Genomic DNA, 20,424 nt, shown 5'->3' with positions numbered 1-20,424 from the left:
AGGGTGTGACGGAAACATTTTGTTTTTGGTTTTACCCATCTGTTTGATAAAATTGGTACACTAAATACTCGCTAAATAGCTCTTTCACCTATTTTCAAACTGGGCTGGAAGAAGCTGCTGCTGTGTTTTATCTTATTAGAACATGCATACAACCAACACAGCCCTAGAAGGTGTTTCCTGTTCACAAAGGAAAAAAAGTTAAAGCTAGGGAAAAAAACATAAAGACTTTGATTACAAAAAAAAATTCCTCAATTTACCTACTGTTATTCTAGCCAAGGACTTGGGAGTGCTAATTGTTACTTAGTTGAAATTTATTATATTCCCAAAATAGAGCTAGCTCATAAATAGTTCAAGGAGCATCATAGCTCAAGGATCAAGATCCTAGTCAGCAGCACAGGATTCATTTGGAAGAAATGTTGGACTTACTTCTCAGTCTCCCAGAGCTGAGTATCCAGTGTGATTAGAGCTTTTTATCCTTAGATTTAGCTAAGTTCTAAAATATGGTTTGTTTGCTTGTTGTTCTGCACTGAGAGGAATTGTGCAATTATAAAGTGACAATGAATTTGCCATTTTTAAAAATCTGTTTAACGAAGTAATAAATAATGTTGTATTTTTTCCCTAAAAGTGGCTTCTCAGGACAGTATTATGTCTTTGCCCCAGTTTTCAGGTTTTAGTTTGTGAGGTCCTTCATGTTCTCTAATAAAAATGAGAGTGCTGAGTGAAAGATAGAAAGCAAAGTAATAAAGCAAACTTATGTAAACAATATCTTTTTATTAGAATATTCCTCAATGTAGTGTTTTTACTTTGCAATGCTGAAAAATGTTCCCAATTACATTTTCATCTCAAATTGTCTGCATAAAATGCTACAAACACTTATTTTTCTTGCAGTGGAAGATTCCCATTTTTTTTGTGCAAGAGCAAGAGAAATGTCTCAACATCTGATTTCACTGGAGTTCAGCACTTACCCCAGACACAAGGCTAGAAGTTATATAGCTTGCTTGCTGGTTCTGTTTACCATTTCAGAAGAGGGTATTTCTACCCGATAGAGATGAGAGACACCAGTTCATAGATTTCCTGTCTAGTGGTTTCTCTTCAACAGCTCAGTCTGTAGGCATTGTCATTTCTTCTAATGTTTTGGGATCTCAACTTCTGTCATGTACCTGCCTTCATGGAATCACAGAAATGTTGGTTGTAAGGGACCTTCGGAGGTTGTTTAGTCCTCCTTGAGCTTCCTGCTCAAGATAGGACTTCTGCCAACACTAGATCAGTCGTCAGCCAAGTCTTGGAAACCTCCAGGGATGGAGACTCTGCAACCTGAGTAATCTGTTCCAATGTCACAATATCTAAGTAGCTAAAAGATTTTTTCCAGATGTCCAATTCAAACACTGTCAGGATTAGAATTGAATTTACTTGAAAGCATTTATACTGGTAAATCTGGTTTTAAAAGGCAAATTTTGGATGGTGGAATATAAGGGTTTTAGATGCCACAGTTGAAATTTTTGTTTCGTGAGGGTCAATGGCAAAAGCGTCTTAACTGCAATAGGTCCAGGATTTTCATGTATGCGTTTGTATCAGATACTTAAGATTATCCTTTCTTAGTAAAAATCTTTGAGGATTAATATCTATACTCAATGTGTCGTGTAGCTGATATTTTTTTCTGACCTGCTTGCTTCATATGTTTTGTCACCTGATTGAGATCACTTTATAAACAGGTAAGAAACTCCGCCACAGGCTGAAATTTGTGCAGAGTTAGCAAAGGGATAATTCCATGGGGCGCATCTACTTTCAAATTCTTCATTATTGGTGTCACTTACTTCAAGGTATTTAAGATTAAGGCTACTCAGGCATCCTTTGTCCAGTATCTGCACTATTCTTATAAACTGTAGATGTTTAGAATGAAATTGAAAATTATTTCAATTTATTTCATACCTAAAATTAGGTTGGGGTTTTTTGTGGTGTTCTATGCATTGTTCATCAAGAACTACAGCTTTCTGTACTGTAATAATAGTGCAACCACGTGTTACGTGTTCAGGTGTTAAGCTCAGTGCAAGGTATCATTTGTAGTGTCTCTGGCAATCCATGGGAGAATAGTTTTTCTTCCTCTGTCTTTTATGAAGCAGATTATGTGGAGATGACAGCCAATAGCTCAGGCAGTAAGAGTACTGAAAATGTACTGAGGAAGAAAGTAAGGGAAAAAGATTTTTAGAACATTTTCAAATGGATTTCTTTTTTCTTGCTGGAGACGAGACACACGATTTGTCCAGGCACAGTTGCAACATCAGTATGACTGAATATCAAGGGAATCTCTGTAGTCGAGGGGTTTACAGCTTTACTCTTCCAGTAGTTCTGTGCCTGTCATTGCCTCAACTGAAGCACATTATTACTTTTTTCTTTTTGTATTCCTTGTCTTATTACTTATTGCATCCCAAATAAGGTTTCTGTTCCCCCTGTATTTCAAAAGACATTTGGGAAGGGGGGGTAAATTTTCAGTTTGAAATGTTAAGATTTATTAATAGCATAGAGTTACAAAACAGAATTCCTGCAGATAGTGTTAAAAAACATCCCCTGAAAATGTGCTTCATGTACTGCTAAAATAGCAGGTGAGTATTTCCCTTTGGGGTTGTTGCCATGAATCAGTCATTAGTGTTTAAGAATTAAACATGATACTGTAGTTGGCATTCTCCCTGGCCAACTGAACGTATTCTGTCCTTAAAGCGGATTTAGTTTCCACTGTTCTTTTCCTGGTATCTTAGCTGGCAGCAAAGTAGGCAAGCTGCCATGCCACTGGGCTAGCAGTGAGCATGTTCTTGTGTATTAGATCAGCCTTATTGACTTAAAATAGTTGTTAAAATGTGAAACTTCTTGAAATGTGAAACTTCTATGTTCAGAATTAGTCCAAGCATGTTGATTGATACCAGTGGCCATTAGAAGTCTGTGGCTGTGGAATTTGTGCCAGAAAACTCGACAAAAGCTATGCCAAGTAAGACAGCTGCTGCTACACATGCCTGGTTTCTAACAGTACTAACTTTTCAACCCATATGTTTAGAGGTTTTTCCACAGGGCATATTGATAGTACAGCTTGAACCCAGTGATTAGTGTGCTTGGGAATGCAGGTCTCTGATACCGGGGAGGGGGGGAGACAAAGGAAAAAAACAGTATTTTGAGAAGTTACCCACTAGAAATCTATTTTAGCCTGATGGAACTCGAATACTTGAGGGGGGGGGGGGGCAGGCAGGGATTGAGAGATGGGGAAAGACAACAATTCAGACTGATCAGTGATGATGTTTTTGTACTTTTTGGGGGCTTAGGTTCAGTAGAAATATCAAGAAATATATATTCTTATATAATTCTGTATTTAAATTTTAATTCTTCATGTGATCACATATTTGACATTATATCTGTCTACCCTTTATGCTATGAAAAGCAGAGATCTATGAAAAGCTGTCTTACGTATTTTGTTGTTGCTGCTGTTTTACAAGAAGCTTTCACAAAATCTCCCCATCTTTGATTCTTAACTTTTCTGTTGAGTCTTGTCCTTACATATGCACTTCTGAAAATGAAAGTTACAAGCGACTAATATAAGTTCTTTAAAGTCAAACACTCAGTTAATTCCAACATGTATGTTTTCAGAGTTCAGGTATGTCTTTGGAAAGATGTTCTAGTATATTTATCAAGTCTGAATTTTTGGAGAGCAGGAAAAGTGTGTTTAAAAAAAAAAACAAACTTCATGAACCTGTACTTTTAACTGTAGTAATCTTACTTTTTTGTTGCAAAAGTTATTTACTTTAAAGTTTCTTCCACAGAAAGGTTTTTTCTTTTTTTATGAGAGGTAATTCATTTTAGATATGTATTCAGTACATCAGAAATACATTTTTCACAGTTTGTAGTTGCAAAAAGACATTAGATCATCTAGTCTGACATCATGAGTTAAGCAGACCAAAAATTTCATCCAGTTGTGCTAATATGGAACTCAACAACCATACTGAATATGGTAAATAAAGCACATAAACAAGAAGGGCCTGCAGTCTTGACCTGTAAAGGTCAAGAAATAGAGAAAACATAATTTCCATTTGTAGTTGTTTCAATAACAATTTCATTATTATTGAAAATGTGTCCTTAATTTTTAATTTAATTTACCCAGCTTTACCACCTGTCCACTGGGGGGGTTGTTGTTTTTATACCATTTTCCACTATAACCAAGGATCACAAAATAGCTATAGCATACCAGAGAACAGGAATGAAATTATGCTTTCCACTTATTCTCAGCATTAACTCAGTACAATATGTCTAAATTGTCCTTGGGGGCTGCCCCAGTGGTACCCTGAGACAAAATCAAATCGAAGCCCACCTAGAAGCCAGATGGACCTCTCTCTAGGGTACACAAATGGAGGTTTACCTGAGCAGGCTCACAACTCTTCTTCAGCGTTGGTGCAGTGTTTAACAATTTCTGTGTAGTAGGCTGTGCACAGGCTGCTATATTCTTCATATGGCTGACAGAAGTATCTACAAGACTGCCAGATGAGGACCCCATACAGGGATCAGAGGTGGATGCATTTGGCATAATCCTGTGCTTCTAGCCTTCCCTGAAATTCCTGTGAAGGATTCATGTCTCACTGTTAGGCTTTATTTCCAAGCTTTAGCAATTGCTATTAGTAGCTTTGCCAAGGAGTATCACATTTCTGAAGTACATACCCTGATACAAACATTACTCTCTATTTGATATAAGCAAGGCTGTAGTATCAAGCCCTTAATAAATCCTTTGTCACCTTTTTTTACGGTGATTCCTCCCTTATTTGATGAAACAGTGCTACTGATAATGGATGTGAAGAAGGGACTGCAGAATCGTCTCTTAGAGTTATGAAAATTAAAATTTCTGTGTTAAGAAATTTAGATTTAGACTTTAGATGAGAAACCCGAACTTCACACCCAATGGCAAAATTCAATTTGCATTTGATGAGATCTGACCCCAGGTGCTTAAATCGTGGTGTACTCGGGATTTGTGTAGAGCTAGGAAGCTGATAGTAAAAATTCTTACAGAAGGAAGACCTTGCTTGCAGAAATTAAAGTGTTCAGCATATCAGTTTGTGATATAATTATGGTCATTGCAGGCACTTCAAGCTCAGCAGAAATGAGGTTGATGTTTGTATTGTTTATCTAAGAGAATTCTTAGGGGAAATAATAACCAGAAGTGTGTTACTGCAAAAATAGCTGATATAAAAATACAATGGAGAAATTCTCAGTGTTGGACAATTCTTTTGAGATACATTGTTCTGCAAGTTGAATTCAATTTAAATCTAACTTAATATTTCATTGTCTGCCATGGATTATTTACATCAAAAATGAAATAACTTGAAGGTTAACTGCCAATTGTACTGTGATGTGACATACGATAAATTTAGAGATTGGAAATTCAGAGCAAAGGACAACCACTGGCATTCCAAATCGTACTGTCCTTATAAGCGCAGAGCTTTCAAGCTGCTTAGGAGTGTGGTATGTACGATTATTTTGTTTCTTCCAGGTTTATGACATTTGTTTTATAACTCTAAGCATGTGTCTAGAAATACTGCTGCAGCCTAGGCTTAACAAAAAAAAGAATCAAGCCTATAGAGGGAGGATTCTGACAGGGAAATATAACAGCGTGATCTCCGCTGGAAGCGTGGTGTACCCTTTGCGAAAAGGGTATTTGCCTAGGCAAAAGTGTTACTTCTGTGACAGATTGATCGGCATTTTATAGATACCTCTTTATGGAGAATGCTACAGTTTAACTTCTAAAATTCATGGTCTTTCTTATGCTTCCTCTCATTGACAACAGAATTAAGAGAACAGATTCATGGAGTGGGTGCAATAAGTTGTGGAACTTAGTTTCACAGACTGAATTTATCTGATATACAAAAATCACTACTTTGTTTATATTCTAATACATTTTCTCTGTATTATAGTATAAATCTTTGTGGTGGTTTTGAGCATAGCAGTTAATGAGATATAATTAATCTCAAGGTCTCTAATAAGGCTTTAAATGGGACTCATGTTATTTGGATCTATAGATTTTTTGGATCTATGTATTTTTTTTTATTCCTAAACATGTAGTTTTCCCTTTTTAAAGAGATGAAAAAAAACCAGTGGTTTTATTTTTTCTTTTATTTGTCACAAGATACTTACTATCTTGAACTTTTCCCATATTTAACTCTACAAATGTGATATGTTTCTGGAGCCAATGTACAGTAAAAGCTACTTGCAGTGAAATTATTAAGTATCTGTTAACAATGCAGTTGATGTTTACTTCCCACTAGTCTATGACAGTATGCCACGGGCACTCTTGTCAAATTTATTTATTAACCTCACTGAAAACTAAAGAAGCTATATCTGTGATTGATTTGAAGCAGACGATATCTTCAACAGTAAGCAGCCTTTCCAATTAACAGATAAATCTCCCTTTTGAAACTGCATGTTTCTTCCTGAACGCCGGTCTATTCTTTCTGCATTTAATATATTCACAGCTGCAGGACAAGTGGTTATGTATGGCAGCCTTAAGTATGTTTGGCTCCCATCAGTTGTAATACTGTAATTAGTGCCTCAAAGGTTCAGGCCATTTGTATGATACCATTTTCCGTCTGGCTAAAGTCAAATGGAAAGACTGGATTCTCCAGTCCCTGCTTGGGGAGAGGACATGTGAAGTAAGGGGAGGTAGGCAGCATGCATGTTTTTGTGTCTGTACCCGTATCCTTGTCTGTGTTACTTGCTGACTGCCTCAGGGCCATCCTAACTTACATCTAGCTGTCCGTTTACATCTACATTAACTCTTTTCAAGAAGGTTTTCATTATCTCTTGCTTTGCTGGTTTCACAGTTCCTAGCTTTTGCAGCCGATCTAGCCTGAAAATTCCCTAATTTGGCAACAAGATGGGTACATTGCCATTCTGTTTTGCATATGTCTGCTCTGCCTTTCAGTACACTGAGTGACTTTATAGCTTTTGGACCGCACTTAGTGGATTAGCTGAGCTAAGCTCACTATATGGCTGGTGCGAGGCAAAGGCTTTACATTTCCCATGCAGGTGACAGTAGTCCCAATGGCTCATTCTGACACCCAAAGATAGCCTTAGCTGGCATGCTTACTGTTCTTTCTTTCTTCACTCATGGGCACAAGCTTTGGCTGAGAAGAGTCATAGCACACAGCCCTGGAGGAGGTTTGTAGTAGTTGGCTTTTATAGCTTTGAACACCAGATGTAAAGGCAGAGTCTGTCCATGTATGTTAAATCTCAGACTTTATCCTGCAAACAGCAGAATAAGGACAACACGAACTCAGTTTTGCAATGATATTCACACTGCTTTGCACTTTGCCCAGAAACTCCTGTTAAGCCATGGTATGCAGGTAGAACATTCAGTAAAGTGATTAAGCCTGTCTTGTCTTAGACAAACCCACTTTCCACCTAAGCGCTTGAGTGTAAGGAAATTTCTGTTTCAGGCATCTAATCGTACTTACAAAATGAGACACCCATACTTCTGTGTGATTTGCATTTTTGCTTTGTAGAGCTCTCATTCAGTCATTGTTTCCTTAGATATTTATTCAACACTCATTTCAGCCATCACCATTTTACCTGAGCAGTAGGCAAGATTTGAGTTTTTACAGCTTCCGTGCACACACAGACATGCTCTGTTGGCCCAGTGTGAGTAATTATTTATCTCAAACATATAAAACTTCTGACCTGTAGCTAATTTTTGAGTGCTTGTCTGTAACTTTTAAGACAAACACAATTAGAAATAATAGTAATTTAGAAAAGCCACATAGTAATAATTTAGTGTAGGAAGAAAAATACTGAGTTTTAGTTATTTAATGGTACAGTATATTTTTTCCTTCTGTTACAAGGCATATTTTTAATTCAGAGTTACAGAATTTAGCATATCTTAACTTCAGCTAATGTTTTTCCAGTAATAAAAGCAACTTCATATTGTAAGTACTCTAATGGAATATGCTGAATAAATCAGCAGCTATAAAAGAAATTATTTTGTATTTTACATATCAGTTGTAAGAATTGAAAGAAAAAGAGGGATTTCCCTGAGGAATGAGAGCAAGGATTTTGCATCTGAAAGAATCATTTCTGGTTTAAAAGGGGACTAAATTGTTTAATAAAATGAATACACGTATTTAAATAATTCCTAGAGATTAACATGTCTGTAGGGTTAATGTACACAGATGAATGTATTTTAAAGGTTGATTAAATGTCCTGAGATTGCTGTAGTTCTCAGCTGTCTAGAAGAATGTACCACACCAATCCACAAAGTTATTTACATTTCCAGGCGTTAAGTATAGTAGAGTGCATGAAGATTGGGGTCTACCAGAGTATGATATAAATACATTATGAAACCAAAGAAGAAATCTGCAATGGCCTTTCTGTCTGTCTGTCTGTATCGAACAAACATTCATACACTTGGGTCTGTGTTAAGTGAATGAGAAATGTAGTCAGGAGTTAAAACAGGTTTCATTTGTGTATACAGACTTCAAAAGTGTGCTTGTTTATATAAACCCTGTTCTTTCCCATTTGGAAATGAAATTATTAACATTTTTCATCAGCCTCATTTGGATTTTTCAACTTTGTGAACTTCATCTGTGGCACCTGGGTGCTCACAATATACAAAAACTTTGGACTATATTATGCAAGATATCAGATGTAGGTGACTGATAGCAAACTTGAACACAGAAAATGTACCCATCTTTTAGGCTCCTGTCTTTATCTGATGGCATAGATACCCAACTCATCTTCTGTGCTGCATGGACACTGTGAACAAGGTCTTGGACTGCAGAACAATGTAGACTGATAACAATTTCCCCTCCTGATGTGACAGTGGCCCTTTCACAGTGTTTGCCTTCATTTTTTATGTTCTTGACATGAACGTGCTTGTTTTTGCCATCGATTTCTGTTCTTGGGAGACTCCTCACTCCTTTTCCATGGTGTGAGCATGGATTTTTTTACATGTTAGATTTACTAACAGTAAACATGTTTTTTTTCTGAAATACTGGATAAGAGTATAGTCAAAGGAGTTCTATCTGTAAAAAATTGAGAGCAAACTTGTGAGTCTTTGAGCAGAGTGCTCTGTTAGCAATACTCAACTTGGAATTCCTGCATAGTGGTGTGTTAGTTGTGAGATGAGAATACTTCAGGGAAGCTAAGGTACAGCTTCAGCTAAAATACAGCTTCAGCTACCAGCGTATTCTAATATTTTTCTTCTAAGAGTAGAGGTAATTTTTTATAATTGCTGTGTGTTGGAAGTGGAACGTATCTCAATAGTCTGACTTTGCTGAGCAGTTGGAAACCCCTATGATGTTTTCAAATCACTTAGGACAAAAAAAGAATAATATTTCAATTTGGATCTGACAAACTTTGTCTCTTTCCTAAGTTGCTGACCAGCAAAGAAGAGAGAAACTGAAAAAGAAGATAGCCAGGTGCGAAGAGGAAATGAGTGTGGGTAAAACTGCCTCCCGATCCAGCTCAAGAGAGAGTGGAAGGCTGCTGCCATCCTCTTTTGGAAAGGTAGATATTTTAATTTTGTTTAGTAGATATCGTAGTCTACTTGCCTCCCACAATAACAGCTGATGGCTGCTGTGCAGCAGCTCTCAAGGGAGGGCTGCCATATTTCAAGCAGCAGAAAATAGGCAAGGGTCTTCCTGGCGTGTGCCCAACACCAAATGCATGTCTCGGCCTTCTGACAAAGATGGCAGGTATCTGGATGAAGAGTGCTTGTGGTAAATTCAAGCTCTAGTTACCCTTGAATTCTCTTGCTTTCATCTCAGCCAAAATTCCCATGTCCTCTCTGTCACTCCAGAGCTTTCTACTGTTTCCTAAGGCAGAACTCTAGTTACCACTAACCTTCCTAGCAGAAGAATCGAGAATCTTCTATTTTTTTTCTGTATCCAAAGTCCTACTTTGGAAATACATTTTATATCTAACAGTGTACTACATGCTGAAATTGCAGTTATTGAAAGTGAAAATAGTACTTAAGCCATCAAAATAAGTGCTTTTTTGTCTATATACATACGTTCACTTATTTTGGCTGGCATTTCATCCAGATATGTGGTGTATATTTCCAAATAACAAATAAATAAATAGCCTAATAAAGTACATTCTCTTGTTCATCACTGTAAAGGAGCAATTGCAACTTAAAACAGAATGAGGTTTTACTCTCTTGATTTTAACAGCAAATGCTTCATATGTTGTTTAAATATCCGTAGAGCTGGAGAACATTTCCAAGTAGTACAGAAAACTCACCATTAGTTTCTTTCTGTGTGACTGGCTTTTGCAGCAGGCAGTCTGAGTGTGACCTTACAGCAGTGCAGAGAAATAACGCTTTGAAATTCAGTACATGGCTCTTCGTTATGGATGAAAGTGCAGGCATGCATAAGAAAAGGGAGGGAATGTCATATTTAAAATCCAAATTTTATTTTTTATTAATACCATTTTTGTCCTTCCATATTATTTTCTGCAAACTGGGCGCAGGAGAAGTTCCTTAAATTATTTCATTGCAAAACCAAGTGAAGTGTGCTTAAAATGTATCTAACTACTGCATGAATTCTCAGTTTTAAAATGAAAGGATGCACCTGTGGTCTTTAATATAGCATTATAACAGACTGTCGCTTTTTTCCTTTGTTTTAATGTTTTGCAAAACAAGGTCTTTCTAAAATAGTATCTGTCCCAGTTTTTCTAATTACTTACAGGAGCCTTCCCACCAACATTTGTCTTGAAGGTGTAGTCTGTATCATGCCAACAGAAACTGCGGCTTTCCTTATGTTTGCTAGCCTCAGGGTATAATTCAACAAACTGACTGAGTCTGAATTTCAAGTTATCAACTGAAAAGTATATTTTAGAAAGTGATGTTGGGAGACTTGCCAAATTAATGTTTAACCACACATAAAAAGTAATTTTTGGATATAATACTTTTTTTGCCTCTAGGGGTTTTTTTTTAACTTTACAAATGCAAAGAGTAACCTTCACTAAAATACTATTTGGCACTTTGTTAATCAAATCATTGATTGCTGGACTTACAAAATATGTTTCACTGTAGTATAAACAGGAGCACCAGTGAGTCAGTAAGAAGTGAAAGTCTGTAACTGAGCCTTCTGGTAGAAGGGTAGGCAGTGGAAGTAATTGGGCTGTCATATTTTTGTACTAAAAATGAAGCCCTATTTAAACTTTACTTCATTTGCCAAAATATACATTGATTTCCTATGCCTGTTTATACACCAAGGGAGGATTCTTTTACTTCAATGATTAGATGTCCTCTAATAATGCATTGTGAGGATGAGTAAGCCATGCTAATTGTATTTCTCTAGCCATCAGCATGTATCAATAGGGTGCAGTTGGAAAACAAATTCTAAGCATGCCTATTAAAGCATATAATAATGTAGAGGATTTTTTGCCACACAGTAATCACATTATTGCTGTCACTGTTGCCATTAGGAAAAAGCTGATTATACATCCTCTATTTGTGGAACTGCTCCAAAAATTTTTTGTGTTGAATTAGGATATTCCTGGACTGGGATGAGATTCAGCACAAATTTGAAGCGGTCAACCTTGGAATACTCCAGGTTTCCAAGGAGGTAATGGCAAGAGTAGAATGTGGTCCTGTGCTTAATAAGTGTCTTACAACATTGCAGGAGGAATGTAAGAAAAAGAGACAAGTAGAATTCTCCTGGCTTTGCCACTGTTACATTTAAATGTAAGAATACAAAAGTTAAAGAAATTACTTTCATAATGCAGAATTTCTTGCCTAATAAAATGTGGCTTTTGTAAAATGTGTATCAATTTAGGAGTATCATACATACATATATATGTATATAAAAATATAATAAACTTTGTAACTCCGACAAGGTCAATGTCTGACTAGATTATAGGCTAAATACATGATAACCAGCTTTGATGTATGCACCTGACTTTCTGTTTTCAAAAGGCTTCATTCATTAGCATTCACTTTTTATGCATTCTGGTAAGTCTGGTGCCTTTGTTTCATCATTTTCATTTTTCACATAGCTGCATTTATTATTATTTAGTGCTGCAATAGAGCACAGAAACTGTTTTCAGTTGAGACTGTGCTTTGTGCATGGTAAAACCAAAAAGAAGTAAAAATAATTCATCTAAATTATGTAATATATGTTATACATTTCTTAAAACCTCTGTGATTTAATCAGTGTATTTTATTATACATTGAGCCGACTACGAAACTGAATAGCTATAATGTATCTTGAACCTGACTGGCCTGCTCTTTGACTGTTTTGTACAAGGGTTTAAATGCACAAGAACAGTGAATTCTTTTTCTGTTACATCTAGTTATAAATGTAAAATTACTGTAATGTGAGAATCTGCTATGATATGTAATGAACCAAGAAAGTTATTTCTGTTGTGGTTACCTAGATTTCATTACTGACTTTTTGAAATAATCAGTGATTTTAATCAAAGAGAGTATTTTGATCACAGAGATAAAAATATTCCATATAGAGCTGTGGATTAAGATGAGATAGATGTATATGGCGTGTCATTCATTTCTCTACTTCTAGCAGAAGACCTAAGTGAGAAGCTAAGGAGCAGGCTCATTTTCTAATGGAGCAGTATTTGGATGGGATCGCTAGCAACTAAATTACTTGGAGGACAGTGGTTTATCTCTCACAGTCAAATAGAGGGGCAGGGAAGACATAAGATGTCCTGGGGACAGCTGTACTTCTCTTCTGTTCCTCTCTTTCCATGTAGCATAATAATTATGGTTGACACCATGTGTGAAAGTTAATCAAAATAGGATGATAAGCTACAAATAAGGATGCTGAAAGGGCTGCTAACTTTGTGTTTGTGTGTCTTTGTGAATATGTAATTTTTAAGCGAGTATTTAGAGACTTGTTTAGACTGAAAAGCTTGAGGATGGATAAGCAGCACCTTTGTGGATATCCACTCATTTACCTGTCGGCAGATAATTTTTATTTTTCTGTACAAAGCTGATTTGGGTTTTTAAACATTCATCTGAGTGATTCAGCGGGTCAAACTGCATGAAGCTCAAGCAAGAAAACCTGAATTGAGCTGGCTATGAGTAAAATCTCTGATTTGAGCAACACTTGGTATTTCATATCGCATGTTCAGATAATCCCATTAATAGGCATTTCTGGCTGCTAACGAAATTTTTTAAAGAAATTAATCCATGCCAAAAGTCCGTTGGAGGAAGGCTGCTGCATAGGAGGGTAAATTTTCTCTTTTAACCTTTTGAAGTATGGTTGCCATTGCCTTGGCATTTCAAGATCCCTTTCAGCCTGTTTTTTGAGACTTTTTTGATTTCTTAAGAATGACAGTTACGACCATCTGCTTGTGCATATAAAATATAGATTAGGAAACACCATTAACTGTTTCTAATCTCTCTTATTAATTTTGTATGCAGCACACACGTGGCTGTGTGAATTGCCTACTCAAATGCTTTATATTTAAAGATTTATTATACTGTTATGATATTAACAATCTGAAGATGTATTGTGCCTGAATTAGTTCTGTCAGAATGAGAGATGTAAGTGACTAAAGAAAGCAGAAGAACCTTCTGAGCATCAAAGAAAGATGTTTTCATCAGGAATGTTCAGTACAGATTTCCTTTCAGGCTTCTCATGCTGGTTGTTTGAATTAATACATTTCTATATGCACATTCAGTAATACCCCTTATTAATAACATCACAGTATTTGATAAAAGTAGGAACATACCACATTGTACAATTGAATACCACACACACACACACAGAGAAAGAATGTAACAGGAACATCGTTTTGAATGAGAAAAATGGTTATTATTGATGCCAGTATGCAAACTGATTATATTCATACAGGTCTTATTTGTTCACATATTTGTGTGAATTTTCTCTCCTGCTTTTCTCAATTCCTAACTAATTATCAAAGTGTGTAATGAAACGAACAGATGACATACAAGGGGGTTATGAGAGCAGCAACTGTAAAGGCAGCTTGTCGCTTACTACGGGAGATCTTTGCGCTCAGCCCACTTACAGCAACATTAAAGTGGCTTATAAATGGAGCTGTCTCAAGTTAAAAGATTCAGACGCTCATTTATTACAAAATTGCAGCTTCTGTATCTTGACAGTGCAGTTCATAAAGTGTCTCTCTGATCTCATTTTATGATGGTAGATGAACTATTCTATTGGAAGACCTTTTCATACAAGAACAAGTTAATTTCAAGACTTAAATTCATCTTGGTGTAACTTCAGTGACCCCAGTGAGAGGTGCCTTTGGACCTTTCATGTGAAAATAGATTTAGCAAGCTTTCTTTTCAAAGTTTGTTTTTTGTAAGGCAGCTGATGCCTCAGTGGCTTTTGAGTTGAGAAACCAAACTTCTTTTAGAAAGTAAAAGTAACTTAGAGAAAAATCTGGATTCTTTCTCTATGTTACTTCTCTTGCCCATCAGATGACAGTGGTATGCTTTGATCTGTTTTTACTGAACCTTCTCTTCCACAGAGTCTGTGAAGATTCAGGGGTCCTCTCTATACAAGCTTGCTGCAAGTAATATTCCATTTACCCCAGTTTTGTGACTAACAAAATTGAAGCATAAATGTGTAATTTATGAAACCTTTTTAAGGGGGTTATTATTGCTGAAATGTATTATTGAGAATCTGTATCTTTCAAAACAAATTACAGTTGGTTGAATCAATAGAATAGGAACATATATTGGTAAGCAAGATAGGTGTCCAGATTCTTGACTCCAAATTACATTAGTTATAGTTCTTGATAGTGTTAATGTCCAAAGCTATGATACTTCCATGGAACAATTTTTTTTTAATTGTATCTGAAGAATAGAGCTAAATATCTTTCAATCAGTGTGTGACTGCATATTTGTAGGCATGTTTTTGTCTTCTTTTTCTTTTCCCAGCTAAACATCTGGTGTCTTTGTAGATACAGATTAGAGAAGAAAATGAACATACTTGCTTACAGTTAACTTGCCTATACCAACACAGGTGTACAAATAGTTTTCTGAAAGCTTGGTGACAAATTGCAGACAAACAGCATTTTCTGACAATCCTTAAAATCTTTTTGAAGTCACCAACATAGTTCCTTGCTCCTGATACTGTTTTTTTTCTGTATCCGAAGGCTAAACTGCCTACCTGTTTGGGCAGTAAAGGTTTATCCCAGGATAAGGGCTTCAAAAGACATTCTTCTTTCTCAGTACTTGAATGAGTACATCTCAAGACTGACACTAATACGGCTTGCGTTTGCAGTTCTATCTAGTCCCCACCTTAGCTACTTGGTCTGTTCTACTTACGATACGTTTGAAGAGGAGAAGAAGAGAACTGCCCTAAGCTTCCTCATAAATAAGGAATAATGAAATTTAGGATATTGCCACGTTTACCCTGTACCTTTGTCTTATTTTAGGATCAGCTCAACTGCTTCCAAGGAATAGAACATCTGGCTTTCATGAGGTTGTAGTTGTGTAATTGCCTAATATCACTTAATATCTTTTTTTATTATTATTTTGTATATTGCAGGGCACCAGTCATCATATGTTCACAAATGCTTCTACAATCTGATTTATATCAAAGCTTCATGAACTGTTTTAATGACTGAGAGTAAAAAGTATACAAGAAAAATTAAGCTGTTTATAATAGATACTGAAGGGTATGGAATTAGCTTTTCAAAACATCTATATAGGTGGATTCTGAAACTTTCCAGTCTTATCTGTTTTCTGTAGTGCTGAGCTACCACTGCAAGTACTTTATATGCAAACAATCATACTGGTAAGCCTTATTATATGGCTTGCTAACACAGGCATTTGTTTGGCATTGTTAGTGCATGTTATCAGTTCAGCATTTAATTATGCTGTAGTAGTAAAATAAAGTTGGCTCACATGAGACGCTGTCAAGAAGGGCTTATTTTGGCTCAGCTAACTGAAAAAAAATACCTCTTCGCATTAGGCATCAGCAGCTATGGACATTTTGGGGTACTGGAATAGCATAGATAGGTTTTACTGATGTGGGAGAAAATTGTGTGGAATTGTTGTGAAGGAAATATATGGTATGACAGCAGTGTGATCTGGGACTTAATTTTGGTGGTAAACTATCTGTGTTTTTTAAAATTCCTCTAAATAGCATTTACCACATGCCACAAAATGTATATTCATCATTTTGAGTTTTAATTTAAACTACTAAGTGGTTCTGAAAGGGAAAAAATGGAATAGTGTAGATTCAAAGCAATAACGATAGCAGTGTTGTGAGAAAATGCAGCATTTATACAGCAAGAGTCATACTGCTTAAAATTTTTAAGAACACCTTTTTTTAAGATTTGAATGATAGAAAATCTGTGTATATTTACAAGCTATACTATAAATTACATAGATATACTATACTATATTATGTATATTATACTAGTAAACTAGTAATATATTACTATCTTATACTATCTATTAGTAGGTTACAATGTCATGAATTTTCAACAAATGTATAAGGATTTACTAGTGTACTAGTAATATATTATGCTCCTATACTATCTGTTAGTAGGTTACAATGTCATGAATTTTCAACAAATATATAAGGATTTCCAAGTTTGGTTGTTTGTTTTTTCCCCCCCTCTTTACCTCCCCCAGTAGGAGATTTCAAAAGTCTTACAACAAGTATTGATTATCTGCAGAATTACCACAGGTACCTTCTTTTACAGTTGATTTTGCGCCTTTTGTTGGTATTCAGTCCATTGTCACTTTCTGGTGGAGAAAATGACACATCCAACCTTCAATCCACATCTTAATCATCTGATTATTTTCAAGAAGTGAAGCGTTTATATTGTGCTCAGGCAATGAAGCACCACTGGAAATCCGCTGAATCCATGCTTCAGTGTTAGGCTCTCAAAATAATTTCCACATGGATTAATTATAAGATCAGGATGGGCTGCTAGGTGAATCTGTGAATCTTCTCAACTTGCAGTTAGAGTTGTATGTCATAAATAAATGCATATCACAGCATATGTTTAAGTCATATCATACTGGATCCACTCTTTCTCAGGCTTTCTATAGGGGAGCTATTCCTTCAGTGTCTTCAGTAATGTAGTGCTTCTACTTTAATAGTTTTTACTTATTTGATAGAAGCATAATAGAGATGAATGGAAGACATACGGAAATCCATTTCCCTTTCTCCCTCTTTTCACTGCAGAGCCTTATGGCCTGTACAGGTCTCTCCTTATCTTCCTGTTCTTTGTTCAGATGGTGGAGGTACATCAACAAGTTAATCTCTGTGTTAGCCTATCTGAATCTAAACTTCAGGTTTGTTAAAAGTCTGGTCCTTAATTGGCCTTAGAAATTGAATTTTCTTCTTAGGAAACACCTCTACTCGTATATATTCTCTCAAATCTTGCAGCACTTAGTTGCTGTTGATGTGGAGCTATATGAATTGCCTGAGTGTAAGGAAAGTAAAATAATTATTTTTTAAAAGTCTGGCTAGTTAGTTAAAACTGAATTAATTTGGGTTTGTTAGCTGTTGGTTTTGAATTGGGTTTTCTCAGATGCAGTTGTATTTTAGCTGTTATTTTGCCTTCTGTTATACTGATTGCACTGTATGGCAATGAGACTTTCCAGAATAACACTGTCCTCAGCTGTTGCAGGACCTAGGTGCAAGCACTGTCTCTGGGAGTTGTACTGCTAGGTAGTCTAAGTATACACAATGTGAGTCATCTCTTCTCCATCATACAGTTGTGTTTAACAGAACTTGAATTGCAGAGTTATGCATGTGGATGAAATAAGTTTATACAAAATTTTGTTTGCTGTTAGGCTTCTGGTTTATCTTCTAATTCTGCAATATGGCTGTCCTTGGAGATTGTAAAATGTCGTACATAGTTTTCACTGACTGACAGAATATTCAGTGGGTGGCTGTATCCCAGGTAGGAAAAGAATATACAACAGCTGTCTTGCTAAGATGCTTCCTGACTTTTCAGACACAGTGTAAAGGACGTTTACTAGTGCACATACCCTGTCCAGGTATTTATGCTTTGAAGCTGCAAATTTTTCAAAATTCTCTCTATGACAGAAATAAAATTTCTATTGGATTGTTCTTTCTCATTTGACACACAAAAAAAAAAAGCTTCAGATGTCACTTAGATTTAGTTGTGTTTCTGTCTTATAGAATCATAGAACCATAGAATCATACAGGTTGGAAAAGACCTCTAAGATCATCGTGTCCAACCGTCAACCCAACACACCATGTCCACTAAACCATGTCCCTAAGGGCCTCATCTACATGTCTTTTAAATACTTCCAGGGATGGTGACTCCACCACTTCCCTGGGCAGCCTGTTCCAAGGCCTGATCACTCTTTCAGTAAAGAAATTTCTCCTAATGTCCAATCTAAACCTCCCTTGGTGCAACTTGAGGCCATTTCCTCTTGTCCTATCGCTTGTTACTTGGCAGAAGAGACCAACACCCACCTCGCTACAACCTCCTTTCAGGTAGTTGTAGAGCGCGATGAGGTCTCCCCTCAGCCTCCTCTTCTCCAGGCTAAACAACCCCAGTTCCCTCAGCCGCTCCTCATAAGACTTATGCTCCAGGCCCTTCACCAGCTTCATTGCCCTTCTCTGGACACGCTCCAGCACCTCCATGTCCTTCTTGTAGTGAGGGGCCCAAAACTGAACACAGGATTCGAGGTGCGGCCTCACCAGTGCCGAGTACAGGGGCACGATCACCTCCCTGCTCCTGCTGGCCACACTATTTCTGATACAGGCCAGGATGCCGTTGGCCTTCTTGGCCACCTGGGCACACTGCCAGCTCATGTTCAGCTGGCTGTCAATCAGCACCCCCAGGTCCTTTTCCTCCGGGCAGCTTTCCAGCCACTCTTCCCCAAGCCTGTAGCGTTGCCTGGGGTTGTTGTGGCCGAAGTGCAGGACTCAGCACTTGGCCTTGTTGAACCTCATACAGTTGGCCTCGGCCCATCGATCCAGCCTGTCCAGGTCCCTCTGCAGAGCCTTCCTACCCTCCAGCAGATCAACACTCCTGCCCAGCTTGATGTCATCTGCAAACTGACCGAGGGAGCATTCGATCCCCTCGTCCAGATCATTGATGAAGATATTGAACAGGACCGGCCCCAGTACTGAGCCCTGGGGAACACCGCTCGTGACCGGCCGCCAACTGGATTTAACTCCGTTCACCACAACTCTCTGGGCCCGGCCGTCCAGCCAGTTTTTTACCCAGCGAAGAGTGCACCTGTCTAGGCCGTGAGCCGCCAGCTTCTCTAGGAGAATGCTGTGGGAGACAGTGTCAAAGGCTTTACTGAAGTCCAGGTAGACCACATCCACAGCCTTTCCCTCATCCACTAGGCGGGTCACCTGGTCATAGAAGGAGATCAGGTTGGTCGAACAGGACCTGCCTTCCATGAACCCGTGCTGGCTGGGCCTGATCCCCTGGTTGTCCCAGACATGGCTCATGAGCGCCCTCAAAACAAACCGCTCCATGATCTTCCCCGGCACCGAGGTCAGGCTGACCGGCCTGTAGTTCCCCGGATCCTCCTTCCGGCCCTTCTTATAGATCGGCGTCACATTGGCGAGCCTCCAGTCGTCCGGGACTTCCCCAGTTAACCAGGACTGCTGGTAAATGATGGAGAGCGGCTCGGCAAGCTCCTCCGCCAGCTCCCTCAGTACCCTCGAGTGGATCCCATCCGGCCCCATAGACTTGTGAGCGTCCAGGTGGCGTAGTAGGTCATTAACTTCTTCCTCATTAATTATGGGGGGTTTATCCTGCTCGCCGTCCCTGTCTTCCAGCTCAGGGGGCTGAGTACCCTGAGGATAACCACTCTGACTACTAAAGACTGAGGCAAAGAAGGCGTTGAGTACCTCAGCCTTTTCCTCATCCTTGGTGGCAACGTTCCCCCCCGCATCCAATAGAGGATGGAGATTCTCCTTGGCTCTCCTTTTGTCATTAACATACTTACAAAAGCATTTTGTGTTGTCTCTCACGACAGTGGCCAGGTTGAGTTCTAGCCGGGCTTTTGCCTTTCTAATTTCCTTTCTGCACGACCTAACGAGATCCCTGTACTCTTCCTGAGTTGCCTGCCCCTTCTTCTACAAGTGATAAACTCTCCTTTTTTCCCGGAGTCCCGGCCAGTGCTCCCCGTTCAGCCAGGCCGGTCGCCTTCCCCGCCCATTCTTCTTGCGGCACATGGGGACAGCCCGCTCCTGCGCCTTTAAGACTTCCTTCTTGAAGAACGTCCAGCCTTCCTGGACCCCTTTGCCCTTCAGGACTGTCTCCCAAGCAACCCTCTCGACCAGTGTCCTGAGCAGGCTAAAGTCCGCCCTCCGGAAGTCCATGGTAGCGGTTTTGCTGGCCCCCCTCCTTACTTCACCAAGTATCAAGAATTCTACCATTTCATGGTCGCTAAGCCCAAGCCGGCCTCTGACCACCACATCTCCCACCAGACCTTCTCTGTTCATGAACAGC

General features: G+C 38.2%; 1 protein-coding gene across 1 annotated transcript in view; it reads left to right on the top strand.

Moving 5' to 3' along the window:
* SPATA7 (spermatogenesis associated 7) overlaps positions 1 to 20,424 on the top strand; it is a 49,939-nt gene that overhangs the window by 17,011 nt on the left and 12,504 nt on the right. The window contains exon 5 of the mRNA XM_075151350.1: positions 9,392 to 9,525. Coding sequence (XP_075007451.1) covers positions 9,392 to 9,525 — 134 coding nt within the window. The remainder of the gene's footprint in view (positions 1 to 9,391; positions 9,526 to 20,424) is intronic.

Source organism: Calonectris borealis, chromosome 5, assembly GCF_964195595.1.
Source record: "Calonectris borealis chromosome 5, bCalBor7.hap1.2, whole genome shotgun sequence".
NCBI classification, from domain to species: Eukaryota; Metazoa; Chordata; class Aves; order Procellariiformes; family Procellariidae; genus Calonectris; species Calonectris borealis.
Note: the sequence above shows the minus strand (reverse complement) of the source record. Positions and strands in the feature narration are given on the sequence as shown.